At 32.0% G+C, this 20,155-nt stretch overlaps 2 protein-coding genes across 3 annotated transcripts in view; one reads left to right on the plus strand and one right to left on the minus strand.

The window, feature by feature from the left end:
• The window catches only part of nolo (ADAMTS-like no long nerve cord), a 29,483-nt gene extending 21,299 nt beyond the window's left edge, over window positions 1-8,184 (plus strand). The window contains exons 6-13 of the mRNA XM_015934054.3: window positions 226-445; window positions 3,896-4,233; window positions 4,329-4,458; window positions 4,551-5,922; window positions 6,002-6,151; window positions 6,221-6,394; window positions 6,456-6,606; window positions 7,279-8,184. Of these exons, the coding sequence (XP_015789540.2) occupies window positions 226-445; window positions 3,896-4,233; window positions 4,329-4,458; window positions 4,551-5,922; window positions 6,002-6,151; window positions 6,221-6,394; window positions 6,456-6,606; window positions 7,279-7,400 (2,657 nt within the window). The 3' untranslated portion in view covers window positions 7,401-8,184. The remainder of the gene's footprint in view (window positions 1-225; window positions 446-3,895; window positions 4,234-4,328; window positions 4,459-4,550; window positions 5,923-6,001; window positions 6,152-6,220; window positions 6,395-6,455; window positions 6,607-7,278) is intronic.
• Window positions 8,185-9,218: 1,034 nt separating this feature from the next.
• On the minus strand, window positions 9,219-19,764 carry LOC107366446 (uncharacterized). Of its 2 annotated transcripts, none has more exons than XM_015934056.3 (2): window positions 18,533-19,764; window positions 9,219-13,448 (listed from the first exon to the last, which is right to left on the minus strand). In XM_015934056.3, exon 2 carries the CDS (start codon window positions 12,478-12,480, stop codon window positions 11,029-11,031), a length of 1,452 nt encoding a protein of 483 aa, XP_015789542.2. In that variant the 5' UTR covers window positions 12,481-13,448; window positions 18,533-19,764; the 3' UTR covers window positions 9,219-11,028. The 2 variants fall into 2 exon arrangements, with proteins under 2 accessions (XP_015789542.2, XP_015789541.2); XM_015934055.3 differs by lacking the exon at window positions 18,533-19,764 and adding an exon at window positions 13,950-14,347.
• Between the last annotated feature and the right edge of the window lie 391 nt (window positions 19,765-20,155).

The raw sequence follows: 20,155 nt of genomic DNA on the forward strand, positions 1-20,155 counted from the left end.
ATTGACTGAAAAGAAAAAATAAAGACTTAAAAAGACAAACATTTTCAACCTTCTTTTTGTTGATTCGATGATGAAGATGAATTGATTGGCAAAATTGAATTAGCAAATTGAAATTGTTTTCACTTTTTTAAGTTAAATGAATAAAAGTTGGCCAATGAAACGAGAAAATTGCCAAAATTGTAATCAATTTATTTCTTTGCTCTTTTTTCTTTCCCTTGAAAACAGCTACACTGAAAACAGACTCCTTGGACAACAATGTTGATGAGAATAACTTACATTCAGTTGGTAACCGTTTGGGTGATGATGATGATGGCCTAATGACTTACCGATTAACTGCCAGTAAATTATCCACACATGAGACTAATAGTGATCCTGGTAATGGTTACAAATCATCGACAACATCTACATCAATTTCACCCTGGGATAAAGATTCATCACAACCAAAGTACATTCATTTTTACCTTTACATTATCTTTGACCGACTAAATATTTTATACAAGTTGTAGTGTTACACATTACAAGACAGGAAAAAAAGGACAAAACCAAACCAAATGGCATTTCAATCTAACCTAAATTTACTTTTAATCAATCAAACTGCAAACAGTTTGGTCGTACAGCCAAATTATATCATTCATATGCATAACTTTATAAAGTGATTAGTTGAGTTTAGAAAGAGCAAAAGCTAATAGAAAGGTTTTCAAAATTGTCATAAATTTTCATGAATTCTTCATGTCAAATAGTTAACCATCAGTTTTTACCATCCTTGGTGACTTTTGATGGTTTTAATTACCAGTGAAAATATTTTGGTGAACTTTAATTTTCATTAACATTCACAATGATGTGAAAGATATTTCGTCTATTGAATTTTGTCCCATCATATTGATATTCAGTTATTGAACCAACAATTTGGTAAAGCAAGTTTATATGTTTTACCAAATTGTTGAGAGAAAAGAAAAATAGAGGCAAATGATGAACAAAACTGATTTTGATATTCCATCCACAGTTAACATTGCAATTTAACTTTTCCGTAAAGCCAGAAAGTTATGTTGAAGTTACAGAAAATGTTTGACGCTTTTTCAGATGATATTTTGACAAGATAAGTGGTCCTCCGTGAATAACAGGATAACTTTTTACAGTTGACACAAGAAACGAGTGAATATAAACATACACTTTCTCTAAAATATCTTGTCCATCCTATGCTTGACTAACCAGTAGACGAATCTTGTTTATGGCTATTATCTTCATTATTTTTTATTATAAGACTACTTTACTTTCCAACCAAATTGATTATCCGAATGGTTTGAAAGCACATATTTCATTCACCTATACTGGTTTTCAGGTACTTTTGAGGGTTTGCTTTTGACGAAGGAAAAAAGCAAAGCACAAAAAAACTCAACTTAACATGATAACCCTAACAGGGTTAAGTCTCAAGTCCATTTCCCGAGAGAATCATAATTTCAACAGAATCTTTTACCTTTTCCCGAGTAATTGTTTCCCTATTTACTTGATTATACATTTTATTTATCCATTATTTTCCATTCTACTTTCTCTCCTTGCCAATTGATGTAATAGGTTATAACTCGTCCAACATCATAATCATCAGATGATCATCAACATTACCATACTATTGCCAGTTTCAAACCTTTACCTTACCCATAACCTGTCTACACATTCATCACACAGTTGTTAATAGTAACCACACTAGATTTAACCATTTCCCATTCACAGACCAACAGCTAATCCTCTTTTATGGTCAATGGAAACCAAAACCTTTTTTTCCCTTGCACTTTCCTATGGATGCAGAAACTATACTTTGCAACTACTAATTCCTTTTGATCACAATCCATCAAAGTTGCTGTTTGAACTACAGTAGCACAAAAAAACAATACAAGGCAGGGCAACGGTATCATGCTTTTTTCGTTGCTCAAATTGAATGCCTTTTTTTCTGCATACAATTCATATACTAACTTCCCTTTCCGTTTACAGAGATTTCTTACCAATAGTGAGCTCTGCTTTTTTTGATTGTTAAACAACGTCTTTTTGATGCTGCTTTTGATGTTACTTGTGATGTTGATGTATCAACAATACAACAAGAAGCTGATGGAGGCAAAAAATAACTTGAATGATCTTGATCGGTCAACATGATCTCTGGATAAAGTCATGTTTAACCTATTTTTGTTCAAGGTTCACTGGTTTACACTCAAACCAAAGTGTATTCAAGTGGATAAAAGCAACTGAAAAAAGAGACACTTAAAATAACATGAAAAAAAGGAGTAGTTAAAGGAAAGACCAAGTTAGACATGAGATGAACTTCAAGACAAATATACTCGTGATGGAAACCATGAATGATTAATTACATTAATTGTCAATCTATTGAGGCTCGGTTTGAGCATCTCGAAAGGTTTACAAAAAAAATCAAAATAATATTAACCCAAGTTGTCCAAATTTAGATTGATTTGTTAGCAAAACCAGAGCCAATTTTGTTGCTTGTTTAACATGAAGAAGTCTTTATTTACTTTAATCTAATCAAAGATTATTTGATGTTTTTTCCAATTTTGATCAGAAAAAAATAAACGGAAGTAAAAATAAGTTGAGTAAATATGTAAAATCGTAATGAAACTGAATTGAATTCAATTTTGTTGATGTAAATACAAAGTTGATTGATTTGGTTTGGAGGTGGCGCTGTAAAGTGAAACAATTGATCTCAATGTAAATACAGACTGATTGATTGTGTCTGTGTTATTTTTGATGATGATCATGATTCTTGTAATGATTCTGATGGCGATTCTGTTGATGACTCTTTTGGCTAATTCTATGGATGATTTGATTCGGATTGAGTAAAATAAATGATTCGAGGAAAGCGGAGAAATGTTGCAAAAAAATCGAAATGGTTTGATTTGAAAGTTATTGTTGATCTGTTGTCGGAAGATAATCATTGTAAACTGAAACAATCAATAATAGTTGAATAAACTGGTGAATGCTTGGATCATCATAATCTTAACTATCACTAAGGCCATCAACATGATGAAAATGAGCTTCTTCTTGGTCGCCATTATCATTATCTAGTCTTTCAACTTTTACTTTCAGCTTTTTCTTGTTTTCATTCCCTTTCTTCAATACGAAACATCATGCTCAATGAATTCACTTTCAATGGTCGACCCAAGTCAAATTGTGTCACATCACTTAAACTAAAAGTCATCTTTCTTCTAGATTTGGCCTCATTTCTTATCTTCCTTCACATAAAGCATTTCTTCTAGCAATCCTTTGCTCTTTTCATCTGCAGCACCAATCTTCCTCATCATCTCTTGATTATATTTTAACTTTTCTTCCTCTCAATCTTTACAATAGCATCTATCATTTTAATGTTTTCATCTTATTTATCACATTTTTTTCTCACTCAATTCTTTTCTTTTCTCTATTTTTCCTCCTCTTCACCATAATCTTTACTTTTTTTGTCTTCCTTGTTTCAAATGGTTGAATAATGTTAAAATAGTCTTTAATTTGTTTAACTCTTTGATACATTTCCAAAGCTAATATTCAAATGTTATCAACTCTGCCAATATCGTTTGTCTTTCTTGTTAAAACGTTTTTGTCTATTTCGTTTATTATCAATTGAATTCATTTTATTTTTTTTCTTTTATCCTCCACAATTTTTCCCATCTTTATCATGTTTCTGTTGGGTTGATTCTGGGATTGTTTGAACATCTCATATTTTGGTTGCTTCAGTTAACAAATTATAAAGGAAAGTTTGGCAAAATGAAAAGTAATCAAATCAATATTTCATTGGAACCAATGTAAATTCACTTACAACTTGTATAATAATACTTTAAATCAATCTATGAATAATTCAATTGACAATTTACTATTGATATTCTTTTTGTTCTCACTTTTTTAGATTTTTTCCTGAAGAATGGGGATCTTGCACAGGAATTTGTGGAACCGGAATTCGACAGCGAAAAGTCCATTGTAAAATAATGATGGATTTTTCAAAAATTTTGTCCATTGTTCCAGACGATGAATGTATTGGAGACAAACCAGTTGAAACAGAGGAATGTAAGCTTCTTCCTTGTCCTGATTCGGATGGAATCGAGGATGATAATTTGGATTCTGCAAAAGCTGGAATAAGCGAAGCTCTTATATCATCATTATCATCACCTTCTACATCATCTAAATTTGGTTCCTATTCTTGGAAAACATTTGGCTTCACTGAATGCAGTGCCTCTTGTCTTGGAGGTAAAAATAGGCGAAAATTTTTTGTTATTAATCAAATTTTTTCCTCCTTTAGAATACCAACTTATTTATTATCATTATTATTCACTATCTTACAGGAACTCAAGAAGAGGTAATTGAATGTGTCCGTGATTATGATCAAATGGTGGTACAACCTTATTTATGTAACATAGATGATAAACCAGATTCAATCACGAAAACTTGTAATGACCATCCATGTCCACCAAGGTAAAGTATTGTGAGGTCAAAAGCCAAGCTTAATTAGTCAGTATAGTTATTTGGAACGTTTATTAATTACTTAAATTCTTATTTACTTACAGATGGAATATATCTGACTTTGGACCTTGTTCTAAACCATGTGGAGTTGGAATTCAAACTCGTGAGGTCAACTGTATTCATGAAGTTACTCGAGGATCTGAAAATACATTGATTGTCCCTGATGATAGATGTAATGAGCCTAAACCAATTGAAGAACGGGTTTGCAATGAAGCTGAATGTCCCAAGTTGGTTGAACAAACCATTGATAAACCTAATAGATGGTCTTATGATAAATGTAAGGGTAAACATTGCCCAGCTGAGGTAAAACCTATTAAAAGTGGTCGCAAGTGTAAAAAGGATTCTCGTAGTGGGTCAAGTTTATCTTCAGGTACAGGAAAGTGCAATAAGAAAAAGTCAGCCAATTGTAAATCTGGTAAATGTAAATCACAATCTGGAGCTGATGAAAATAATAACGTTGATCATGTCTATGGAAAACCATTTATTCAAACCTTATCCGATAAAAAGGTTTCACTGAAGGTTGGTGGAACTGCTGTAATTTATGAAGGAACCACTCTTAAAGTTAGATGTCCAAGGCGTAAAGATTCAAGTGGAATGTTACCTGAAATATATTGGACTAAAAATGATTTACCAATTGATTTGGATAATGATGATGACAGAGTTAGTATAACTCGACTTGGTGCTCTCAAAATTCATAAAATTAAACTTTCCGATGCAGGAAATTATGCCTGTTCTCATGGATCAACCAAATTATCTATGACCGTTCAAGTGATAACTCCAAAATTAACATCTGCAACGAGTCCAGTTGATGGAGAATCATTCCAATATGCAACAATTAATAAAGATGAAATTAATAAAGTTGATGAGGATAACATTTTGACTGGTAAAATTAAACCTGAACCCCCTTACGAAGTAACCCAGGAAATGGAAAAATCTAGTCTTCACAAGTTATCTTCTTACTTTAAGAATAGAGCCAATAACAATAATAACCAACGATCAAATGGTCAAGATGCAGATAAGGTTGATTTAGATGGTGGATCTAATTTTATCGAACCAAGAGGAATCTATTTTGCTGATCAACAATCAAATTATCTGTCAAATAATAACATAAAAGAAACAGAAGCTAGATCAAGAAAAGCTAGAAAACCCTCTTCTGATGAACCTTTGAATTCATGGGATTCTTCCACTGTTAGACCGTCATCAATCCAATCGAGTGCCTTTGAATCGCGTACTTTATTAAAAAAGTTTCTATCTCCTGGTAATTCATCATTCAATGAAGACACAATTTATGGTAGTACAAGCTTTAGACCCGATGATGATAATTCCCAATCAACTGAACTGGCTGAAGGTAAACTTGAGTGGTTTGTAAGCTCATGGTCAAATTGCTCTCAACCTTGTGGTGGTTTAGGTGTTCAGGTTAGGATACTGCTCAATACTTATTCACTTTTGATTTGAAATAATTTAATATTAATTTAATATTTTATCTGACTTTTAGATTCGAGCCAGAAAGTGTTTAATTAAATTTAAGGATAGCTCCAAAGCAACTCATGATGATCATTGTATTAAAAAGGGATTAGACGAGCCAGAAATCATCAAAAGCTGTTATTCGTCTTGTCCTAAGTGGAAAATTGAACCATGGGGAAAAGTAAGAATGAATTATAATCAATATTCACTGATTTATTCTAATTTTGAAATACTTTTTATTTATTTTCAGTGTTCAAATTGTGTTGAATTTGATGTTGCCAAACAATCGCGTAGCGTTACCTGTGTAAGACATGACCAAACCTTGCCAAACTCGGAATGTGATAAAAGCACGTACCCAGCAACTTCACAGACATGTACCAATATTGATTGTCGTCCAATGTGGTCAACAGAAGATTGGAAAATGGTGCGTATTCTGAAGTGACCAGAAAGGCAACAGTTGATTAATTTTCATTTTTTACTTCTAGTGTTCTGGTGTCTGTGGCAAAAATGGCACACAAACTCGATCTGTTAAATGTGTATGGCTTTCTGATCAAATATCGGAGGCTAAGGGTTGCGATGAGTCTAAAAAACCTATCACAGTTAGGAAGTGTAATGTAAACTGTGATAATAAACAATGTGAGTAAATTCATAGAAGTAATCAAATTCTAGGTTAAAAATTCACCGTTGATTTGCTGGCTATGAAAAAGATGAAATTATCTTCTCTTTTTTTGACAAATCAACCCAATTAATCAATGTAATAAAGACAACTTATCCTGTTGAGAAAGAGTCAAAATAAATTGTCTAACCCATGGGATTGATAGATTGATGAGAGACTGGGACGGATGTTAACTAGTTAATGTTTAAAATCTATCTTTCATGATGGTTACAAAAGATTCTCATGTTTCAAATTAATTACACTAAAAGTGTTATAGGCTAAATTTAATTAATTTAAAATTAGAAGAAAAATTTAGATACTCAAACCTGTAACTTACCTCTGTTAACGTTTATTTACAATTAGAATTTTTGTCTGTCCAAGAAAAATAATTTCTATTCAAACTTAATTGTTTAATGGTCAATAAATTAGTCACAATAGTTAATCTTGTTAATCAACCATCTGAAGGAATCACAGTCTCTAACTTTATTTATTAATAAAAATGATGCATAAATCCTTTTCTTTCTTGCCCCTGACTTCCGTTTATTCTGACTCAAAACCCTTTGTTGATTTGACCTGCAGACCTAGTTTATGCAACATTGAAACTTGAAATTATTTATGTTAACTAATTACAAAATTTTCTCTTTCAATTTCAGCTGATTGTCAAAATTCATCTTTCCTATGTCAATATGCCAAACCAGATTCCTGTGCACATCCAACTTTCATGATATCCTGCTGTAAATCATGCCGTTATTTTGATTTTATCAAAACAAAATGATCAAAGGAAACGTTAATGTATATGATTAAATCAGAGCTGATAATGTTTTAAATTTGGCCAGATTTGTGGTTCCAGTGAAAAACTCAACTGATCATAAGCTGGATAAAGCATAAATTAAAGCAAAGACAAATGATAACACCAAAGTGTTCAATCAAGATCGGCTTCAACATTAACTCAAGTGAATGTCTCCAATTTGAAGTTCAACTTCCAACCAACCTGATTAACTGAATCATCAGAATAAACTTGAAAGTCAACAATTTATTTAAGAAATACCTGCTTTTTTTAGTTAAATTTTTCTGTTTTTATTCGTTTTTTTTCATTTGTATTTTCTATCAATTCGATGTAACATCTAATCATTTTGAAGCACAATTTCCATGTCAAATTTGCATGTTTTTTGGGTTTTGCTAAGGTCAACTCTTATACAATCAATTTACAAATTATCTCAAAGATGATAAAATGAGTTTTTTTCCATAGATCACATCAATCGTCATTATAAACATGATTATAGTTGGAATCAATAATCAGCATCAAGAATACAAGAGTTACCAGATTGATGAAGGTGTTGATGTGTGATAAAATGTTTTGTTTCCTGCCTTTCATGATTTCAAACAATTAAGACAAACATTTAGCTCAATAAAAAATTGAATGGTCTCATCTAATTAATCTTGAATCGCTTGCTGGATACTAAATTTTCATCAAACCAAAGTGTCAATCAAACCACTTACAATCATCAAGTTTATTGAATTAAAAAGCCATCAAAAATCTTTTTCACAACAATATTAAACGACTCTTTCCAATTCTTTCTAATCATCATGTTAATATATGCTAAATTGTAAATAAACCGATGCATTACCCAACAATTTAAACATTTTGTCTTTTCCAGCGTCAATAATGGGTTATAATCTTTAGCATACTCATGAATTTGTTACAATCTACAACTTTTTGCTTAATTAGTCCAGTTCAGTGTTATTATCATATTTAGTCGATTTGAAAAAAATCTTGGTAAGCAATTAGAGAGGGAGAAATGCTAATAAATATTGCTAATGTCATCTAATTGACTTTAATTTGCATTTAAACCTGCTAAACTCTTTTGTTATGGAAATTGATTGATATTGTTAACACATCAAGGCGATAGATGGAAGTTAGTCCAAAAAAATAGACTCAACTTTCACTTTATTCACCTAATGATAATTAAGGCTTGAAACTGATAGTTTACCGATGACCTGGAACAAAATATTTACTCGGGTCATGGCATTCAGCATTAGACAGGTTCAACAATAAAACAATAAAGTTGGATTGTTGATCCTATCAAGAATCACATTGGGAACAAGACAATTGAAAACAAGGAATAAACTTTGTGTAAAATCATTTCAACCGATTTTGCACTATCAGGATACTGTGAAGGTTAGACAATTTGTTTCACTCATAGATGTAAACCAAAATCAACGGTCCTTCGATTATTGAAATCTGAATCTTTTTTTTCTGTTCATCAGAAATAAAAAAAAACGGCGAGAGTTTGCAAAAATCATCGCCCAAATACAGTATTGTTGTTGATTATACTCTTTCTTGTTGATAATTAAGCCGGAACCAAGTTAGTCACACGTTACGTTTACACTAAATTAATTGATGTATTAAACCATACAATAAGAGTTTCAATTACAATCACTGTTTTGTTCATTTTCAGATCGTTTTCACTTTTTTCACAAATAAACAGGAACACTTTTCAAAGATGAAAGACATTCGAATCTGAAGTTTAGGGTTCTTAAACAACAATTAATTTCCATTCAATCACTTAAATTATCAATTAAAGAAAGGCAATTTTAAAAGTAAATAATTTATTTGGTCATTACAATTAAGAGTTTGATCATTTGGTAATTAAAATGGCTTTTGATGGAAAAATTTTCAAAATACTTTGATATCAGATACGTTTGGATTCCTTTTGAAGTATCTGATAAAAGATTTTCAGCGCCAAATGGATTTTAATTTAAGCTCATATGAGAGATAAAAATATACTTCATGGTAAAAGTTGTATTTTTATACTCAATTAATGCTAGTTTTCTCGGTCTAATAGGTAAAAATGTAAAAGGTGAAGAAAAACTAAACAATTAAGTAAAAATACATTAACTTTTTGATTTGTTGTGCGGTTAATCAAAAAGGTTAAAATTAAATTAAGTTGGATGAACATGAACATGATGATGGTTATGATGATTGCGGTGATAATCCAAAAATTGCGTTCATTTCTTTAAAAGTGCAATCCTTTCCATTGGAGATTGGCTCATTAAATTTTCGGCCAAATCATCATTAGATAGAAATATTTATATACATAATCTGTGATCGACTTGGCTAATCATCAATCTGTCTGAATATTATGAGACTTAAAATAATTGCTCGACAATCAAAATACCTAAAAATATATAACATTGGGTTCAATTGATTTAAAATTGCTCATGGAATACGAAAATATGATTGTCATGATAGTATCAAAAGGTGGACATTAACTTCCCTTAATCATATTTCTTACAGTATATGCACGGTTAAGCGAAAGACTAAGATATGGTTCACTCAATTTTGAAAGAAAGTCATTTAAATAATTGTGTGCGAAAATAACTCATAATAAAAAAACAAACGAGGAGATAAGATTGGGAGAGAAAAGAAGAAGAGAGAGGAAAGAAGGGAAAAGACGCAAAAATGATACATGCTTCAATGAAAAGCATCTCAATTACGATTTCATACCTGGTGACAGTATGAACCATTTTCATCTCTTCTTCATCTTCTTAATCTCCCTCTTAGTTTCTTCCTTCAAACAGTTTGCTTCGTGGTCCCTCTTTTGCAGGAAACTTTCTCTTTTCTCATTAATTTTTAGTGAAATCATGATTGAAATCACTTTAACCATCTCGCAGAAAGATTAAAAGTATGGCAAAATATTATTAAATAATATATTTAAACTAATTTTGGCCATCAACTGGAGGTGAATAAGAGTTCAGTTTTTCGGAGTTTCGTCCTCTCTCGGTCAAAGTCACCAACACCAGCAAATCAGTCAACAGGTTTCTTTTAAAGAACTCATATTCAACTTTCTTGCCTTTTTTCATCTTACAGTCCTTCCTTTTTAATGATTTGTCGTCCTCTCCACCAGATTATTGAACCGGACTCAAGAAATAATAATAGATGACGTTAACGGAGTCCAGTCATGAAAAAATCATTGATAATATTTAGAATTGATCAAAAGAATAATGAAAGAAAAAGAAGCACTAAAGATGAATGCTGTTTTCCCTACGTAGGATGGTTGATGTTGATTAAAATGATGAAAATACTGTTAGACTTGTAGAGGCCCGTTTAGCTCATTGGTTAGGTCAAAATCCTGGTTTCTCATGGTGAGCAAAGCAAGTATTAAAGAATCCAGTTTGTTTCAGAGAAATATCCCTTTGGCGTATTGTGTATACTTTTAGAGTTGAATGTCGTTGAATGAAGGGAAACAAGATAGGGATGATGATGGTGATCATGATAAAGAATAAAACTCAAGATAAAGGATAATGCGGAAAAGAAGGAGGAACAGGAAGAGGCAAAGAGAAATTTGAAGAGAAATACAACAGCATCATCATGATGGTTAAAAAATGATCATCATGATGTTTTAATGATCGATGAACAGAGTCAAGCAACTCATACAGGCAAAGCCAATGACCATGATGAATAACTGGATCATACCAGGAATTTTTGTACATCTATCTCTTTGCAAAATCTCAAAGAAAACAATGTAAAGTATTGTTCCAGTTGCTACGGCACTTAACAAAATAATTACAGGACTATCTTGACTTGAAAATTCACTTTCTGTAAGGATGACAATAAGTATACCGATGGGTGACATTATTGAAAACAGAATCATGTGGATCCAGGTTAAAGCAAGACTCGACGTTTGTTCATAAAGTTCCAGTCCAATGGCAAAGGCAACAACCAATTTGTGCATTGAAATAGCAAAGAAAATTGTCCAAAGCTGAGAGGTTGTTTTTTGTAAACCAATAGCTACACCATCGAAAACTGAATGAGCGGAAAAGGCCACTATGGTAACGAACCCTCTGAGGAAGCGAACTGATAAAGGTAAAAGATTGGATGAAGATGTAGTTGATGATGAGGAACTTGCTTTATTCAGCATATCAAAAGAACTCGAGGTTGGACTTATGTCTCCTCGAACATCACTAAATGCTTCAATAGGAGTTGGACGGAATCCTGTGTACATAGAGTCTTCTTTCAAATCGATTCCGTGATTGTCGTAGCCAATTGTACCATAGTGAGGAGATGCAGATGGAATTTTTACACAAGAAACAAGATGAGGTGGGCTACCTTTAGGTATTGGTTCACAATCAAATGCCATTTGAACGGTTCCATTTGACCCAGGTTTGTCAATAACTGTGGTTGAACTTGTGTCAATGGATCCTCCATCATCCTTTTCATGGTGGTTTGATCCAATTATAAGATGGATAAACTCTTCAAGGAAATATATGAGGAAAAAGCCTCCACAAATGGCCAGTTCAACATATGGAACTTTATGCTTGTGATTGTGACCAGTAGACGCTTTTAATGAAGCTGCTGAATCTATTTCATCATACGATGACGAGCTTCCATTATTTATTCCATTGGTTTCATTTGTCTCATTTCCGTGGTCATGATCATGACCATGTTCGTGATGTTCTGGGTCAAATTCATGTTCACTTGGAGAGTCATGTTCACTTCCATGGGAGTGATCATGGTGAGCTGAAGCTTTAGGACCTAAAAACGATGCTTGTCCTTCTTTGGAATGGAAAAAATGGTCAAAATTTTCTCTAACTTCAGGTATTAGATGCACAAAACAAGTGGCAAGTAAGACTCCACCGCCAAAAAACATTAGCAGTTGAAGTGTGATTGCACTGGCTGTTGATTGCTGGATATTTCCTTTGGATGAAGACCTCTTTCGTCCACTGACTTCAAGAGTTGTTGATTGTTTCTTACGATTCCAAAATCGGAATAAAATAACTGGACCGATTCCCATTAACAAGGTTATACTAAATAGTACAATCAAAGCAATAATACGAGTTGCTAACAATGTCATTTTGTATTTTTATATTAGATCTTTGTCGATAACGCAAAATAGTTTAGGTATTTCCCAGTAAAAAACAATGTAGCAACACAATTAACTTGTCACTTTTATAAAAAGCGTGTTTTGTCTGTGGAAGGGGAATGAAAAATCCAAACTTTCTGTCTTTTTAACAAAGACTGGATTGATTTGTGAAGCGAAAACAGATATAAATTAAAAACAGTCAACAAGAAACAATATACAGTTGAAAATAATCACGATGTTATTCCGTTTAAGGGCATTTTTCAAGAGACAGGCTTGATTTGGATGAGGTTATCGATGATCAAGGCAATAAGTCAAGGAATCATTTTCCATTCATCTGTTCGAACTTTTCAAAAACAAACAAATTTTTACAACTTGAAACTGTCACACAAAGAAAAGCCAGCGGATTGAGGTATAAGTTGTAGCAGATTAAGAAATGATGGGAATGTATTCTATCACCATAATTACCAGCTAAGTTGAAAAGTTTTACTTGCCAAAGGCGATATTCTGAACAGCAAGAGTTAACAAGAAAAAAAGCAATAGTGAAAGTTGATCAGCAAGTGAAAACAACAAGAATTGAGCAGCGTTGAATTGGTTAGATTTCAGTGATGTGATATGAAGATGTTGAAAAATCAAGACTGCGAAACTGGATAATTTAAGTTGTCATAACAAATTTGTTGGTTCAATTGAAAAGTAGAGAGGAAACAGTGAACGTGAAGAACAAGATGAACAAGTGAGAGAGGGAAAATCATCAATGGTGAAGAAAGAGGAATAGAAGGTAAACGGAGAGAGAAAAGAAGGAGCCAACCATGAGAAAGATAAACAGAATGATTATGATGATATTGGTAATGGCAATGGTGAAGTTGATCCTGCTGCTGTTCCTGTTGATGTTGTTGATGTTGTTGATGTTGCAGGTTCTGCTGGTGTTGTAGGTGTCAACTGGAGTTGAATTGTCTTTAGGGCTATTGGAAGAAAAATAAGGAAATTAATTGTGGTAGAGACGATTAATTGAATGATGACAATGAAAGGAGAGTAAAGAAGAGAGAGGTGGAAACGAAAGTGGAAGGAGGAGGGGGAGGTAGTGGTGGTGATAGTTAAAACGGTAATGATGGTTGATGGTGAAGAAAAGCGAAAATAATTGACAACAGTTAAGCAAATCAAGCATTCGCGTCAAAAGGGAAAATAACTAAAACGCAATCAGTAATAAAAATGAATGTTGAATCTGTTTGTAATTAAATCACTGTGAAATTGAATGTTAAAAAAGGGTAGTCAATTTAGGTTTTCAACTTTTAGCCAGAACCAAAGTCAGACACATTGGTTTTTTTTGGTTCTCTTCTGCTAACCACTTTCTTTTCTCACACTTTCTGTATCATCTGATAAACAAGAAAACTATTAAGGTTAAGTAATGAGCTAATTAACCATTTAGTTGATTGTTTACTGTCAATTGTTTGATTGTAACATACCTTGGTTTAAAAATTGTTTACGTGTTGAATGTTGAAGCGCAAAAAAGGCAAACAAACCACAAGAAGAAGAATGAAACTGCAGAAGAAACCGTAAACCAGCAAATGGTGAGTCAAACGATTATTTGGTTTGCTTAATGTTGATACAATCGGGTTTACAGGTTGATTTGATTAATTAGTTGAACCATATTTAAGTAAATTAATCAATATATTGAAACTTATTGACAGACTCGTATTTATACAAGTGAGACTGTTAATGAAAGAAGCGTCACAACCAAACTGAGGCTGGTTAAGACAAAAAGTTCATTATTTGACTAATGTAACACATGATCAACCCATTGTTATTTTCCCGCCTTATTATAACATGTCTCTTATCTAAACAACATCTGTAGTTGAACCTTTTTTTATCAACAACTGTTTTTACATTTTCATCCATTTTCTAATTGGTATTTGCATTTATCTTGTGATATCTTCTTCGTTAAACTACCGACAAAGTTGAAATCAACAATCAACCAAGAAGACAATTCTATCATCAATTGTATCAGACCAAATAATCTGGTGGAATCTAAAAACGGAATCAACTCTACATTAAAGCCAAGGACTTGGTACATATTTACAGCTATACAAGTAATCTTGAAGATACTCAGTCGGATTAACACCACCATTATGATTTGTAATTGTTATTCCTCTTCAATTTTAATGTGCGAGATAATTTATCATCAATGTACCACTTATAAAGAAGTAATTCAGTAGGCCCAATACCAAGAGGCCAACCTAGGAATATCAGATGGATCACTTTATGGAAATAGATAAGGCAATACTGAATCATAACGCTGTTCCCCTGATCTAACAAGTGAAGCCATTTTCACGATATGGATTGCCTGTACTGCATGGATAAGACAAGGTTTCTGGGTGAACCTACATATAATTCAAGATTGAACCTTTAACTGTTGACAATGACCCAATTGAGAACAGGATTCCGATAATGATTATTCAAATTGCAAATTGTCTGTACATCAATGCGGGGATCTCATTGGAAACCAAAACTACTATTAACCAGATTACAGGATAATGTTGGCTCATTGAAACACAGGATAAATATACAGATGATTTTTCGATCTAACAACATGTAAAATCTCAATTTTTCAATTCCTCATTTGGTTTGCACCGACTTTTACCAATGCGAATGAGTATCTCTCAAAATCAACTAGTAACTGTTTTGCCCAATCATGCCAGCTTTCAACTCAAACGGGAATCAAATGCTGGAATAGATTTACACTTGTAATGAAAATATGGATTCCATACCTTTGGTTAATTAATGTAAATTTTCCAATTGTCTTACCATTCTCTCAATATTTGATCATCTGTTTACAATACATGACAACCAGTTAAGGTTAATCAACTTCAACAATAATTTGAAAGGTTTAAATTGAATATCATTAAACCTAGGTTTGAACCAAATCCAGTAGGCGTTTGAAACAGTCAAGTTTCATTGATCTTTCAATTAAACTTCCTTCTAATCCTTAAAATATAAAGCATGATTCTTCACAATCAATCAGAATCAAAAATATCATGTAAACCAAAATACTTTAAATAATCAAGGATATCAACTCTTGATTTAAATGATACTCATGTAATATTGTTGGATAAAAATTACACAAAAATAAAATGTTTATCCAGTTAACAGTTATTTAGAAAGGTAAGAAAGATTTGATTAAATATATTTTTGATTACTGACTTTCACTTTCAGCTTGCGATTAACCTTCAGAAACGTTGTTTATTGTTTCTATTAATACTGATATTAAAAGAATAATAAAATGATGATTATTTTCTCACTGGTAATTGAGCGTTATTATTGCATTAAATCACATTGAGAAGTTACTCACAAGCAATTAACAATCTAGTCCATGAATAGCATCAACTCAACGGTAAATACAATGTTTACCGTTGAGTATCACAATGATTGTCAAACAGATGATAGTAATTGACTTGAATAATCAGTTTCATCAATTTATCACAAGTCTATCTTTAACAAGAATCAACAAGATTGGTGTTAATTTTTGTAACCAATAACCATTTGAGCCTAACAAATGGATTTGATCATTCCAAGAGTTTCAGTTCATTTTAAGAGTCGAGTTAATCAATGGACGGTTAATTGAATATTCATCGGAATTGTACAAATTTTGCAATTCAAATAATACCCAAAAGTGTTGATAATAATTGCGTTCAAGAGTTGAATATACTTTTCATTTTTTTGTACAGAAAAAATCATTTTTTCCATTTCAAACAATTTCCAGTTCAATTGGTTAAGAGTTACTTTTTCAAGGTGAATAATGAAATGTAATGTTTCATCAGTGATTCAATGGATTGGTGTGAAATTCAGTCAACAATCGAATGGACAAAAACTGGTCTTTTCATGGAAAAGGTTAACCTTGGCAAGCGAATCATGATGAACAACTGAAAAGCTGAAAATGAATCACAAACTAAATGATGAAAATGTTATCTTGAAAAACCCGAAAGTTAATGTTTCTCCAATCAACTATTATTATAAAAATAAATTCAAAAGCATTTCTTCCTTATAACTTGAATTGTTAAAACAACAATTTATTGATTTCTGTTTTCACACAAAATTGTTTCAATGTTAACGAGATAAACTCAATTGTATCATGAACCGAATCAAAGTTGATTATGATATTAAGCATCAAGGTAAGGATTAGAAGCTTTACTTAAATTGTTATGAGATTGAGAGTAAAATTGATTTCATTTTCATTTGCTGGACCTCAAATTGGACTAACATTGAGTTTACAGGATTTTTTGACCATTTATTTAACTTTGAGGTTTGAGTTGAAAGGTTGATCAAATGTGATTTGATCTTAAAATAGGAACTGACCTACAATTAGAATCTTTAATTATTGAATTTTTTCTAATTTCTTTCAAATCACATTTTGAATAATGAAATGGTTTCAACCATTGATTGGTATTACATAATGAAATATTTTTGGAACTCGTTTTATCCCAATAAAGTTTCAAGTGTTGATTGTTGAGCCAATTGTTGTCTTTAATTGTGTGCTAAATAAAGATTAATATTATTTTTCCTTTAGTATTGTGCATCACATATTCAATGTCATTAATATATTGAATTGTAATGGGAAGGAAAGTGAATGAAAAGCTTTGAGAAGCAAGAATCACAATTAATATTGAAACTTTTTGATTGTCGATTCAATTTCTTTCAATTTTCAATCTTAAATGACTGATTCAATGGATAAAGTGCAGTCACTTTTTTTCATCGATAATTGTATTAGCGACCTTTTTTATCTTCCAAATTGACCTTTATTTTTGTCGATCAACTTCATTGTTTTTCATTGAATCGCACTTTGATTTCATCGAAGTTCCTGTTTTTTTTCTCTAATCAATAAATGAAAGTAATGAGTAAAAGTAATCAATTAAACGGTTTAATTGAAAGCAAATGAACCTGTACAAATGGATGGTAAAAAAAGAGGTGAAAATGAAGGTGAAAGTAGAGTCGATATTAATAAATATGAAATTGTCTAACAATAGAAAGTGTTTGATCAAGGTTCAAGTGTAATGGTCTTGATACAGACTGGTATTTGGGTTGATTGTTGGTCAATAAGGTCAATGTTGACCATTTGAAGTTACTTTTTTGGTTGAAACCAAGATTTTGGTTTGAGTTGGATTAGAAGTTAAAAAGACAAAAAAAGTATCTTTTTTCATATATTTATTCATAGTAATTTAATAAAAAACAAGGTTACCTTTTGAAAGAAGTGGAAAAATTCAATCATTTTTTAGCAAATGTTTCCGGTGATTCTTATGAATATCACAATTGAAAAGCTGAACAACGTCATGTTTAATAGAAGTAAACATTGAAATATCATTTTAATAAAAACAGAAAACATCTTTGATGGCCTCAAGATCAGATCATAATCAACACTTTGATACGATAACTAATGTAATGATTTATATTTTGCTTTCCATTTTCATAAATTTTTGGTACAATTTACACAATTCATAAAATGGGTAAAATATGGTTACTATTTGAAATACAACAAGAATCACAATGGCTAACAAAGGTTGTAAGTCAAATAGCAAAAAATAACCAGAAATTCAAAACTGTGTTTTACTATTCATAGATTGACATTTGAAAGGCTAAATATCAGTGATTAATCTGAGCTGAGACTGAAAAAGCTATTTATAATGTTTTTGGTTCACTTTTGGCTTTGTCAGCTTGTAGGCCAACAGTTAATCTTGACGATTGTAATTGTTTGTAATTTAGATTGAAATTTGAGGAAAAAGTTGAAGGCATTAAATATTGAAGGGAAACAATATTAACATGTTGTTTGTGAATATAATTGGTAATGTATTTAGTTATTAATGAAGATATCATCTTACATGGTGAGTGGTATAATCAGGAGAGAAATGAATAGTGAAAGGATGAGATTGAGAAAATTTTAATTGAATCAAGGATGATCAAGGTAAAAAAAGAGGTAGAGGAAGGTTAGATCAATTGATTGGTGGTAATTGAGACACAAAAGCAAAATGCATCTGTATAATAACTAAATTGAGCTTACCTTGATGTTGCTTTGGTTAATTAAAGGTATTTCAATATCAATACTGGTGAGAGTCGAATTGGTTAGACATTATTTTTCATAAACAGTAAGGCACAATCAAACGATGGAAACTGAGTGGAAAATAAAAGAATTGGAAATGAAACGTTAAAAGCTCGCTTTGAGTTTGCAGCTGATTTACAAGTAAAAATCAAGTATAAATCATCAATTTAGAGCATCAATTTTTGTAGGTTTCAAATAGCGAAGGCAGCATAAAAGGCATCTCCAGAAAGTGTGAGCTCTATTGGCAGGTTAATTAGATATTTAAGGTTGTTTTCATGTTAATTTAGATGTTGGTTACAATCCAGGGTTGATCCTTGTTACACAGCATTAGATTGTAAACATGAAAGATCAATAGTGAAACAGATACTCAGGGTGAAGGTAAGCTTTAAAGGGTCATCTGCAAGTCCGAAAACAGGTTAGATTGACTGGTTGTGAGGGTTTTCATTAGCTTTTTATGTCACCCTTTCACATGTTTCTTGCTCTCCACTTTCTTGATTATCAATACATTCTTTATTTCATTTCTCCTGACTATTTAACCATAATTGAATTAGACTCAGTGACAAGGTGTAACCAATCTCAGGGAATATTCCAAGTAACATATCAAAATCCATAACTTAATGTGTAGGAATACACATAACCAGGATTGAATCGGTCCAGTTCATTTATGGTCACACTATTAACCAGAAAATAGAATCAACTGTAATGGTTAAACATTGATTTGTCCTTGGATTATTAAGGTTCTTTGATCATCATCAGCTTCCATCAACTAATAATTTTTTTGTAACAACGTTCAATTCAATATCATCTCATCAGCCGTCATCAGTTTTATTTGTCATCATCATGTTCAGCTTGTTCAAGTCGATCACTCTGTTTCCATACAAGGTTGAATCAAATTGACGCTCCGGTATCCAATGTTTTAAAGTCACGGCAAAATTTTACCTTCTATTTTAACACAAGTGAAAAAGTCCGTTACTAGTTGAAAATCACAATCTCTAGGTAATAAACACTTAAAAAAGGCTGTTTAATCAAATGAATAATCTCGTCTACAAGCTATTTCCACAGTGATTCCCATATGTGAGACATAAACATGTCGGTTTTGTTGATACCATTAAAGTAGAAGAAGAAATTATTATGAAACCAGAAAAAACGATAAAGCAATGAAAAAAGCTGAAAATTACTAATACAAATATACAGTATTTTTCAAAAAAACTGTCACTTCTCTATGTTTGTTTCAAGATGGAATATCTCTGATATTAGACTTGAAAATTTTATCAAATTCTGGAAAGGGACTAAAACGTGTTCAGAGAGCTCATTTCAGCATTCAGAGTCCAATTTGTATGAAATAATTGTCATTGAAATTACCTCAGCTGCCTAAAATCACGAAAAAAGACTGCAAGTCTGTTTTGGATTGAAAAATGCCACAAACTAAGGCATTAGCTTTGCTAATGTGTGCTGAGTCAGTCGTATAATCATTTTCATCGTTGAAAATAAAATTATAAAGTCAGAGTCTGAGGCTGATAAGCGTTAATTCGGGTCCGACACCTAAATTTCAACCAACCAACAGGTGGCGCTTACCATTTCTCC

Source organism: Tetranychus urticae, chromosome 2, assembly GCF_039701765.1.
Source record: "Tetranychus urticae isolate SD_2017Ah chromosome 2, NJAU_TeUrti_SD_1.0, whole genome shotgun sequence".
Lineage (NCBI taxonomy): Eukaryota > Metazoa > Arthropoda > Arachnida > Trombidiformes > Tetranychidae > Tetranychus > Tetranychus urticae.